Genomic DNA, 12,466 nt, shown 5'->3' on the forward strand with positions numbered 1-12,466 from the left:
TGCAGAGATGATTATTTTAATTTCATAACTCTATGAAATAGGGTGGTTGGGCCCTTAATGTTCTTCTGAAAGGAAAATGGGAGTACAGAGATATTGAATTCCCTTTTGTTGTTCTAGAGTCAGCTAGTAATAAGATTCACATTAAAAGCTATGGTTTTTTAGTTTATAATTCATTGTTTCATCTCCTCAGCTAGTTTACTCTCTCCATTTTGGAAACTGTGCAAGAAGAGAGTGCAGTATCAGCATGGAAAGTTCAGATATGTATGTTATTTTACATAGAATTGCTGCTCTTTGTGGTTTTCTAAAAGGTCTTCTCTCACTTCTGCAGCTTACTCCAGGCTTATATGAATTCAAAGTGATTGTAGACGGTCAAAATGCCCATGGGGAAGGCTATGTGAACGTGACGGTAAAACCAGGTATGAGTTTCCCAGCCCTAGCTGCATCTCCATTGCCTCCTCTGCAGGATTCCCAAAGAGGGGGAGATTTGACTTGAAGGGTTGTTGTTCTTCTTCCTTCTTCTTCTTCTTTCTTCTTTCTTCTTCTATATTCATCAGGCAGTTCCTAGTTCAGTGTAATAAAAGGTTAGGTGGCAGAGTGTATGCTTTGGTTCTAGTTGGAACATTTGGCTGGGCGGAGAAACATTAATCACATGGCCCCCAGTGCGGTGTGGCCTGAGCAGTAGCCTGCCTGTCTGAGAACTACTTCTCCAAGTAGGTCATGCTGAGAGAGGACCATGTGTTGTGATTAAGAGACATAAGAAAGCCAGGAGCCTGGGAGAAGCATGTAAAGGAGAACCAGCCAAATGGCTGGCTCTTTCTGATCTCTTTCCAGATATGGGTTTTGCACACAGAATTCCTCATTTAAACCCTGCCAGTCTTCTTTCACCTTGGAAATCGGATCCCGTCATTCTTTTTAAGTGATCCACCATTGGTAAATTACAGTGCAATAACAAAGTATCTTATTTTGCATTTTTAGGGAAATTTGGGGCAAGTTGGAGAGTGGCACATACATTGGCACAAATTCTTAATACTGGTTTCTGTCTTTGTTGGGGATAGATTTTCTATTTGTTCCTTGAGCTCTGTAGCCAAGGTAATCCTTTCACCTTCTTAAAAATGTGTTTAACATAAAGACCGTTGGATTTTTTTTTTCAAAAGGCCCCCAGGTTTGTAGCTCACAGTCATTCAGGCGGACAGAGTGGTCTGTGACCCTGCCATCACTCAGGCCTAGACACAATCAGCTCAGGGATGGTCGAGAAATCATCCGTTATCTTTTCAGCACAGTCTGTGCTGAGGGCTAGTTTGCTTGTCAAGGCCCTTGTTGCACAAAGCTTGTTTGTGGTCCACCTCTCCTCAGCTTGTGCCGCTGTAGTCCTTTTCATGAACAAGATAGCACATGAGTATTGAAAGCATGCACGAGGCATGGTCTTAGGAGTGGTCAGATTTGGAAGAGGCTCTGATGCTTCCACATGTCTTATGCTAGAATGGTAACCTGGTGTTGTGACTTGCCATTCATTCGGTGATGCTGCACCCATTAGTTATGTAATGGAAACTGATTTATAATTCACCCACACAGGCCTGCTCCTCCTATAATTTATAAAGCCCCTCTTCCATGATCCCAGGATCCTGGGATCGAGCCCCATGTTGGGCTCTCTGCTCAGCGGGAGCCTGCTTCTCCCTCTCCCTGCCGCTCCCCCTGCTTGTGCTCTCTCTGTTTCTCTCTCTCTGACAAATAAATAAATAAAATCTTAAAACAAACAAACAAAAAAAAACCAGCTCCCAGGGCACCTGGGTGGCTCAGTCGGTTAAGCGTCTGCCTTCAGCTCAGGTCATGATCCCGGGGTCCTGGGATCGAGCCCTGTTTTGGGCTCCCTGCTCAGTGGGGAGTCTGCTTCTCCCTCTCTTGCTCCCCCTACTTGTGCTCTCTCTCTCTTGTTCTCTCTCTCAAATAAATAAATAAAATCTTTTTAAAAAATTAAATAAATAAAAAATAAAAACAGCCAATAAATAAATAAATAAAATAAAGCCCCTCTTCTAATTTCTTCTGCGTCATTTTCTTGCAGAGCCCCGGAAGAATCAGCCTCCCGTTGCCATCGTGTCGCCACAGTTCCAGGAGATCTCTCTACCAACGACTTCCACAGTCATTGATGGCAGCCGTGAGTGCTTGTCTAGGCATGATGTTTTAGAATAGCATTCACTGTGAACTGTGGTAGAAAATGCAGGTCTTGATCTCGGGGTCATGAGTCCAAGCCCTGCATTGGGCTCCATGGTGGGCGTGGAGCCTACTTAAAAAAAAAGAAGAAGAAGATTTGGGGCCAATTGTGTCTGCATTCTGTTTAGGCCCATCTTCTTGACCATGTTATGGGAAGACTACCCATTGCAAGCAACTGATTAGGAAGTAAAAAACCAGACAGGCCTTATTTAAAATCCCCATGTGGCTTGTTTGAAGTAATAATTCTGCTCTTCTGAGATGTTAAGAAAGTGGGATTATGCAGGTATTTAGCATTATTTTATATGAAACTTGCTGGGTTTCAGATTTGCTTGGACAGAGTCACCGCGCTCAGTTCTGGAAACAAAGCTCCCTCCTCTAGAGCAAGACAAGTAACTGAGGTCTGGGCTGGGAGCTCTCCCCCGGCGTGCACTGCCTGACAGGGTTTTTGTCAGCCTCCTCCCGGAGAGACTCGCAGAATGTGCTCCACGCCCCAACCGGGCTCGTGAACACTTTACCCTTCGGAGTAGTGTCCCCTGACGGGTGACATGAGAAGACTTCTGGGTCTTTGCCACTGATCCTGGCTCTGCGTGCAGGGGGTTTCAGGCCTGTCATCTCAGCAGTATTTGCTTGGTCCCCTGGGAGGTCTAGTAAGGCCCTTGCTACCCTGATTGTCTTGCCACCAAGAGTTGTTTTATGGCCGAGACAGTCACTGCTCTAGCAGAGGAATCTCTAGCAAGGTTAAACATCTCACGTAGTTGGTCCTGGCAAGAAGAGGAGGGTGGGAGAATAGCAGGCCAAGAGGGAGAGGGAGAAGCAGGCTTCCCACTGAGCAGAGAGCCCGATGCGGGACTCGAACCCAGGCCCCTGGGATCATGACCTGAGCCAAAGGCAGACGCTTAACCGACTGAGCCGCCCAGGCCTCCCCCAGCCCCCCTCCGCCATTTTACTTTATATTGTTGAATAGGTCAAAGTTAAATAGTGTGTAAGGGTGTACACTGGAGAGAATCAGTATGACCCCATCTGCCACCTATCCAGTTGTCCTCCAGACAGTCAACAGTATTATTTTATGTTTCTTTCTAGAGACATTCTATGCATATGTAAGACAATACATATACAGTCTTTACGATAACACAGAGTACACACTGTTATGTACAATGATTGTTTCTCTATGCTGAAGAATTTTTCTGAATCAGTATGTGAAATAGTTCTTCATTTTTTTTTTCCTCTTAAGGATTACATAGCCTTCCATTAAATGGCTGTATAACGTCATTGTGTGGCTGTATACTTGGTTTCAGTCAATCTCTATCGATGACCATTTAGATTATTCTTGGTCTTTTGCTGCTACAAAGAATGTTGCCATGAATAATCTTGTAAGCTTGACATTTAACACACGTGCAGATATATCTGTAGGATAAATTCCTCAAAGAGGAACTACAGGGGCAAAGACAAGTTTTGCTAGATTGCTCTTTATGGAGAGAGTATCACCATATGCTTCCCCCGTGACCTAGGAGAGGGTTTGCTCCGCACTTCTACCCATAGAGTGTGTTATGAAACTTTGGTCTCACCAAGCAGGTAGGTTAAAAAAATAGTATCTGAAGTGTAATTTAAATATGCATTTATTTTAAGTGAGGTTGAGTATCTTTTCATGTGTTTAAGAATTTTTGATTTTCCTTTTTTCATACAGTAGCATTTTAACCAGAGGTTGCCTGTGTTGGAGTCCTTGGAAAACTAAGCAGTGGAATATTCATAGAGAGGCAGGATGACCCAATATTCCTAGGGAAGAAACACTCTGGAGAGATAGTCTGTCATTTCATGAAGTTTTCCTAGCCTCACATCTCTGGGTAGTTGCCCTGGTTTGCGTAAGCTGGGTGAGTGCTGAGACCCAGCGCTCTCGTGTTGTAACTGATGTTTCTTTATGGTCAAGAAAGCACTGATGATGATAAAATCGTCCAGTACCATTGGGAGGAACTTAAGGGACCTCTGAGAGAAGAGAAGATTTCTGAAGACACGGCCATATTAAAACTAAGTAAGCTCGTCCCTGGGAACTACACTTTCAGGTAAATTAGGACCCTTCAAGTTTCCCTTAGGCCATGTTTTTCCCTTGTGGGTTTTACATTCTTCTAGGAGTAACTCTGACAGATATCAAAGTCATTATAGATTTGGTTGATGATAGAGCCTTTGGTTCCATTAGTTCTCTGAGTCCTATTGGTCATTGTGGTCACAAGTGATAAGTTTCTAGGGCAATGGTCCTTGCATAGGACCCACCACAGTTATTCCCAAAGCTGCGCCTGGCAGATCTCCAAACATTTTTTTTTAGGATTTCTGTCATTAAGTGAAAGGGCCCATCTTCCTGTGCCTTTTCTCAGGAAAAATCTAGAAGGAACCCATTCCCATCTTGTCTCTTCCCTTTGGTAAATGCTTCCTCAACTTACACAAAGATCTCAAAATCTTTACTTTGGACTAGTGGTTTATTTCACTATGATTTGTGGGATCTTCCTCTGTTGGGGTGTTTTAGAGAATTTGATTCAAAGATAGTCCTGGGAACTCGTGTTGACATTCTAGGCTGTAATGATTAGTAAGAGTGTGAGCCGACTCTAGAGTAATCCTCCTTAGGTTTGCAGAAGTCCTTGTCAGTTACAGAGCACTTGTATGTGAGTATCGTACAAACACCATATGTACCTGATACTAAACTAATTTTACATCTGAGAAAAATGAGGCTCAGTGTATTTACTAACTTCTCTGAGGTCACACAGTTCAGCTAGAACCGAAGTGCAGATTCTCTAACCCTCAAGTCCGGGCTTGTTCTGTTCCACTACTTGACCTGACCTTACGTATTTTGTTCATGCTTCCTTGAATGCTCTTCTCAGTCCACTGGAGTTCTGCCCATCCTTAAGGACCTACTCAGTTTTCTGTAAGACCCTCCTGAGGTTCTTCCCAGAGGAGGGAATATGTCTCTCCCCAAACTGTTGCACCCAGTGCCTGTGGTGCAGCGGCTTATTCATGGGTGTCTGTTGTCCCCACCGGCTCTGCAGTTAGCCAAGTTTTCACACTACCTGAGACACAGTGACAAAGGTCCTAGCACAGCACCTGCCATGTAAGTAATGTGACTTAGGAGCACTCTCGTTGACTTAAGACTTCAGATGAATGAAAGGCGGCTGCCATTCCACAAGGTTAGAGCCTTCTCATTGGCTTAAAATGGAAACGTGAGTTGGTTTTTACCTTGGATTTCTAATATAGGAGTTCTAACATTTATGAAATTTAGCTTGGGCCAGGTTGATCCTTTTCAAAAAAGTAACAATAATAGCTCCTGCTTCTTGAACATTTATACTGTTCTGAGCTCTGTGCATGTAGTGGCTCATTTAATCCTTATAGCAGGTATTACAATTACTACTATTTTGTAGATTAGGAAATTCAGGCACAGAGAGGTTAAGTAACTTGCCCAAGGTCACACAGGCAGCATGACTAGAGCCTGCACTTTTAATCGTAGTGTTTGGGTGGATGCGGTATTGGGGGTGATTCTTTTGTTCTGTCAATTTCAATTTATGAAATGATGGGACTGGATTTGATTAGCGTTAAGATCCAGTCTGTTTGGTTCCACTCACCTTTCCTTCTCCCCTGCTTTGACATGGCAGTGGCCTCTTTCCCCAGCCCTGTGGTCACCTGCTAATCGGGTCCAGGATTCTTGCAGGCAAGCCTGGGACTGTTTGAGGTGAAAGAGTAAATGGGTGGCTGCCATCTTGCCATTTGTCTATAACTTGCTTTTTCTCCGAAATAGGAGACAAATAGGATATGTTAAAAAACAAAAACAAAAAACTGTGAAAACAACAGGGAAACTAAAAAAAGAGGAAAACTTCTGTGGATTTTTCTTCTTCAGATGTTTGCTGATTTGCACATGTCTGTGTGTCTTATGTTTTTGTGCTCTTTTTCTAAAGGCTAAAATCCCCCAAAATCCCCTTCAGGCCCTAGGTAAAAGGTGAGACTGTGGGATGCAACCCCACAGATGTCTGGCTCTGTCTGTGGCTGGTGGTGAGATTTAAACAAACGACATGTCTTTTCTATGCTTTTCCTCTTTCTGTCAGCAAAATGGAAGGAACCCAAACCTCCTTGCTTGCTTATGCTCACATTTTGAGGTGGCAAGAGAAGCTTTAGGCTGTTCAGCTGGAAGGCATCATTTAGGTAAAAGCCTGCTCTTATAAATGAACATTTTTTTTCCTCTTGCAAATCCTATTTCACACTGGCACAAACTGTGGGGCTGTTGCGTAGGAGAATTCATTTGCATCTCGGGCTCCTGTCGTACCGGAGCCAGCCCTCCTGGTCCATCCCAGAGGCTGTCTGCCCAGGGCACCCCTTCTTGCGATGTGTGCATGGCTGAGGCAGGATGGCAGGAGGAGAGCGGGCTGCAGTCAGAGCTTGCTCTATGGAGGGGGGCGCCTTTGAGCCCCACAGCTTTAGGGGCCAGGGACTATCTATTCTTAAAACTTGGTTTCTGGGCTTGAGAGTCAGAGAACTGGGCTTGCATCTGGCTCACTGTGTGGCCCTGGGCAGGTGACGTAGCCTCTCTCAGCTTCCTGTACAGGGAAATGGATGACGCCTACTTCATACGACTGTTGGGAGGGCCAGGTCAGACAGTGCCTGTGAAGGTCCCAGCGCCCAGACACTTGCAGGCGGCAGAGCAGAACGGTGCTGGCGACCTAATGCCTGGATTCACATTCTGACTCCACTCAAGCTTGGGCAAGTTACCTCTCTGTGCCTCAGTCTCCTCGTATATGTAAGGAGTAAAATGAGGATCGTGCTTTATAGAGCTGTTGTGAGGATTTAATGAGGTAGAAAGAACTTGGAACAGTGCCTCGCACTCAGGGTGAGCATTTAGTAGTCGTCTGCCATTCCAAGAAGAATGAGTAAAGAATTGGTTACCATTTGGTACCTCTGCTGCCTTGGTATTTCTTAGCCTCGATTTTTCAGTCCTCTCAGATTGATTCCTTTTCCTTCAGCCCATCCCTGATTGTACTCCTTTCTCTGTCCTGCCAGCTTGACGGTAGTAGACTCTGATGGAGCAACCAGCTCCACCACTGCAAGCCTCATGGTGAACAAAGCGGTGGATTATCCCCCTGTGGCCAACGCAGGCCCCAACCAAGTGATCACCCTGCCCCAAAACTCCATCACCCTCTTTGGGAACCAGAGCACTGATGATCATGGCATCACCAGCTATGAGTGGTCACTCAGCCCAAGCAGCAAGGGGAAAGTGGTGGAGATGCAGGTAGGAGGGAATGGCTTCTGTCTTTTCTTGCCCAGGAGAAGTACAGCTGCTGGACCGGGTTGCCTTACAAGGCTTATTTTTGCTCCCATTTTAATGACCAAAGTCAGATTTATATAGAACATTGAACATTGGAATTAAAAAAAAAAAAAAAACACCTAGAAAATTTAAGGGGACTTTAAGGAACACATTACCAAACCTTTGTCTTTAATGTTTAGTATTAAAGGAAAAGACTAGATGAGAAAGGGGAGCTATTCTAGGATGGTTCCAGAGAGCCAGACTACTCTGATGCCACAAGGGTACAGATCTTTTTTCTTTTTCTTTTTAAGAGAGAGAGAGGGAGCACACATGTGAGCAGGGTGTGGCGGGGAGCGGGGAGGAGGGGCAGAGGGAGAGAGAGAATCTCAAGCCGGCTCACACTCAGCATAGAGCCTGACATGGGGCTCGATCTCATGACCCTGAGATCATGATACAAGGGTGCAGATCTTAATGAGCTCTACTACAAAGTGGAGTAGCCCACCTGGCTAGATGGTGAGCATCTTCTCTCTGGAGATATTTAGGAGGGGACTAGATCTGTCACCAGGCAGGTAACAGAAGTAAATAAAACTGAGTAGGGCCTATGGCAAACCAGACCACATAACCCCTGACTGAAGTGGTCAGCTGCGCCTCAGCGCCAGCTACTTGTTGCCGCATGGAAATATGGTCCAGTATTCGTAGAGAGGCCAGCTTTTCAAGAAAAAACAGAAATCTAGACCTGTATTTGAAAATTTCCAACTTTTGGGGCACCTGGCTGACTCAGGCAGTGGAGCATGTGATTCTTGAGCTCAGCATTGTGAGTTCAAGCCCCACGTTTTAAGTAGCGAGTCCTTAAAAATAAAATCTTCAAAAAAAGGAAAAAAACCTTCCAGCTTTTAAAGACACTGCAGGCCAAACAAAATGTCTGCAAGCTGGATTCAGCCCAGAAGCTGCCAAGTTTTGCCCACTGTTCTAGAGGAAGTTCCTGCCTTGGAAGTTTGCCCTAAATTGTGTATAATGTTCCTTCTGACACTCTGTGTTTCCAAATTGGAGGCATGACTTAAAGCTCACATTTCACCTGGCTTTTGTTTAGATATTATGTTCGGTTTCTCCGCTGCTGCAGAATCCGCACAACCCGGCAAGGGGACGGCGTGGCGTCACTTAGCGTCTGCACTTGCTGCCATGTGCTATTGAGGCGGCTGTGTTAAGATCACTGAGTGGCCTCAGCAGAAAGAACGTGGTTTTAAAAGTGTATTATTTTATTCTACGCTCCTGGCCTTCTTTCTGGCTTGGGTCATAAAGACTGAACTTGGTTATCTCTGCACATTTTCCTGTACTCCCCTCCCTTGTGAGAACTCGGACTTTATTTGAAACCGCTGCTGTCAGGGAAGGTTGTTACCTTGAAAGGGGAACCTTTTACTTTTAACAGGATGTCCTGCAGTGTCTGATGCTGCACTCACTAGGTTTAGAAAACTAGGTGCATTATTTAGACCGGAGTAGGACTTGTTGTATGACATTGTGATTCTGGGAGTCTGCTTTTCCACTTGTCTGTATTTATACATGCAGGGGGTTAGAACCCCAACCCTGCAGCTCTCTGCCATGCAAGAAGGAGACTACACTTACCAGCTCACAGTGACTGACACCATAGGACAGCAGGCCACCGCCCAAGTGACTGTTATCGTGCAGCCTGGTAAGTTCCGGCCTTATCGTGCAGGCCTTTCTGCTGGCTGGCCCCTTGCACTGTGCAGAAGTGGGGGGTTTGGGTTCTGAGCGATACGACAGTGGAGTAGGAGGCAGCAGTCCACGGGCCCCTGGCAACTTTTGTTGTCCATTCTGAGTGCTTTCTTCAGAGCTAGAGAGAGAGAGTACTTCACAAGCTCAGCTGTGGCCTTGCCCGTGGCTGGTTATTGTGCCTTCAGGGGGGCGCAGCAGATAGAGTCTCTGTTATCCCAAATCCTCCCATGGCCTTTAAGGGACAGCTTAAAGCCCACTTCCTCAAGAAAGCCCTACCTTATCGCTCAGACCCTCTCTTTTGAACACTCATAGCATCATGTCTCAAATTTACCATGGTATTACAACTTCATTATGTTCTGCCGTGTTCTTATAAAAAGGTTTCAGTCTTACATTCTTCATCGTGAGCTCCCTGGCCCACAGTCTCTGATAGTTTTGTGGGCAGAGAGGCAGAGTTCTCGTGTCTTCCAGAACATATGTCCTGGTTAGTTCCTCTCCTTTCCCAGCTGAACTGCCTGCTTTTGACCTCTGTGTCTCTGTCTTCTAGAAAACAACAAGCCTCCACAGGCAGATGCAGGCCCAGATAAAGAGCTGACCCTTCCCGTGGACAGCACAACCCTGGATGGCAGCAAAAGCTCTGATGATCAGAAGATTATCTCCTATCTCTGGGAGAAAACACAGTGAGTACTGACGCAAAACCCTTATTGATACAATGTCTCCAGACCTTTGAAAGCAAGGTGTCACTTGCTTTTAAGAGTTCACTTGCTCTTTTTTTTTTATTATTTTTTTTAAAGATTTTATTTATTTGACAGAGACACAGCAAGAGAGGGAACACAAGCAGGGGGAGTGGGAGAGGGAGAAGCAGGCTTCCTGTCGAGCAGGAGCCCGATGCGGGGCTCGATCCCAGGACCCTGGGACCATGACCTGAGCCGAAGGCAGACGCTTAACGGCTGAGCCACCCAGGCACCCCAAGAGTTCACTTGCTCTTACTGGCTTATCCAAGGGGGATGACTGAGAAAGAAACCTTAGCAATCCTAAACTTCAACTCTTAAGAAAATGATACAAAATAATTGTTGTAAGGAAAAAAGAATGCTTGCCATCAGCTAGTCTCCAGTTAGTACTTTGTGGTCCTGGTGCTTTTACAGGTACAATCCATCTGCCGAAATGCATAGTTTAATTACACTTGAGAGGCAAGATGGAAAGGGTAATGGAGCAGAAAAATACTGTTGCTCAAGATGAACTGGGTAAGGCTGGCAATGGGGATGGGGCAGAGTAGCTATTACAGAGAATTGAAAATTCATCTGCACAATGAAAGCATTGCTCTGTTATTGTTTCCTTTAAGACACCATTTACCAATTATGTTAGTGAGGGGCCAAAGGCACTAACCAAAATAATACTAATTAAACTGGAATTACCTAATTGAGCCATTTCTGGTTCTCACAGTTTCTTTCAGCTCCTTTAAACCATAACAAATGGAACTCAAATTGTATGCAGGATCCCACAGGAAGCAAAAGAATTCTAAGGAAGAGTTAAAAGCATTCTTAGTTTCCAAAGGTAGCAACCATAGGACAGACTGAGCTTTTTGTTTTGTTTTCGTTTTTGACGAGGGCATTAGAAATCGGTGGGAAGGGGCTGTAATTTGACTGTAGAAACCACTTGACTTATGATTGGTGAGTTGGATTCTAGAAATTCTTTTCCTCGGCTCTTGTCTCTTGTGGAGAACCGAGTCTTCCTCAGCCCATTGTGTTTGAATTATAACTGTTTGTTGAAGACACAGCTGATAAACCTTCAGCTGAGTTTTACTAGTGCGTACAGCAGAAATAATGCTGAGAGTAGCTTCTTGGAGGAGAATCTGCTTCAGGAGGGACGACTAGGGCCAGAGATTATAGGTTTAAACAGCAAAACAAAGCAAAACCTGGGAGACTGCAGATTTCTCTGGTCATCCCGTAATTTTAAGGAAAACTCTGGGGCATTCTGGTCCTTGAGCAGAAGGACTCTCTGGAATGTGCAGAGCTGTGCCTAGATGTTGGCACAGAGCTCACTCCCCGGCTGCAGGCTGCTGTGTGAGGCCGCAGGGGAGGAGGAAGGCTTCAGGGTGTCCAGGGTCCTCTGTGGCCCCTGTCCAGGAGCTGCAGGGAGCTTGGCTTTAGAGCTACTAAGAAGAGGATGGTTTTGCTGAGAGTTCCTCTGCAGCCTTGGCCCATTTCCTTTCCTTGACTTTTCTGTAGGAGGGAGTTTGGCATGTGATTAAGAAACGCATCTTGCTTCTTTGCTGGCAAGAGCTGAACCAACTACTGGGCCAGAAATGCTTTTCAGAAACATCACTCTGAAATCATTCTTTTGATCAGAGACCTGCTCAGAGCTCTTTTTTCCTTTTACAAACTGGAACAGCAAAGAGTTTGAATGTTCTAGAAACTCATAGAAAGGATAAAGCTAGACGTGTTTGAAAGCTGGTGAATGGAATTTTCTGATCAGCAGGGTAGCCTGTATTTTGGGGCCAAATGACACTCCGTCCAAATGGAATATTTTTAACATGCCCCCTCAAGGTCTGGGAAATAATAGTTTGTGTCTCAGCTGAGGCAGTAATAGTCTTCTCCTGCTGAGTCAGGGATGGGAGGGCAGCTGACAGGTACAACTCCACCCTCTGGTTTCTTTCTCTGTCCAGGGGACCCGATGGCGTGCAGCTCGAGAATGCTAACGGCAGTGTCGCCACGGTGACGGGGCTACAAGTAGGAACCTACGTGTTCACCTTGACTGTCAAAGATGAGAGGAACCTGCAAAGCCAGAGTTCTGTGAATGTCATTGTCAAAGAAGGTACCTCCCTGCCTTGGGTTGGTGCAGCCTCTGGGTCAGATACCTGGGGAATCAGTGCAGAAATTGATCAGAGACAAGGGGTGGGGAGTAAGTTGGGGGAAGGGCAGCTGTTATGTGCTGTTCGAAAACAACCTTTAATTGGGAGTGACTGCAAGGTGAATTTTAGCTTCTTGTCCCCCCCACCTTCCTTCTCAACTGAATAGGGAAAGAAACTGGTTTTTTCCTTTGCATTTTTATTTTGCTTCTCTGCTGCTAAGCCCTGGCGTTTCTGTGGCTCTCCTGCCGTCTGCAGTGACACCTGCTGTCAGGCCTTAGAATGGCTGTCCTGCTCTGTAGTTGCCTGTGCCCCTCCGTGAGCCTGCTGCCGCCAGCCAGCTTGAGGCAGGAGTGCACGGGCTTGCTGCAGTCCGCAGGCCTGGGACCAGCGATGGCCCTGGGGGAGGG

General features: G+C 45.7%; 1 protein-coding gene across 1 annotated transcript in view; it reads left to right on the forward strand.

The window, feature by feature from the left end:
* Positions 1-12,466, forward strand: part of KIAA0319L (KIAA0319 like) — a 93,662-nt gene that overhangs the window by 63,798 nt on the left and 17,398 nt on the right. Inside the window, exons 6-12 of the mRNA XM_078073430.1 lie at positions 329-416; positions 2,060-2,152; positions 4,133-4,265; positions 7,237-7,465; positions 9,044-9,167; positions 9,756-9,888; positions 11,874-12,022. Coding sequence (XP_077929556.1) covers positions 329-416; positions 2,060-2,152; positions 4,133-4,265; positions 7,237-7,465; positions 9,044-9,167; positions 9,756-9,888; positions 11,874-12,022 — 949 coding nt within the window. The remainder of the gene's footprint in view (positions 1-328; positions 417-2,059; positions 2,153-4,132; positions 4,266-7,236; positions 7,466-9,043; positions 9,168-9,755; positions 9,889-11,873; positions 12,023-12,466) is intronic.

This window comes from Halichoerus grypus, chromosome 5 (assembly GCF_964656455.1).
Source record: "Halichoerus grypus chromosome 5, mHalGry1.hap1.1, whole genome shotgun sequence".
NCBI classification, from domain to species: Eukaryota; Metazoa; Chordata; class Mammalia; order Carnivora; family Phocidae; genus Halichoerus; species Halichoerus grypus.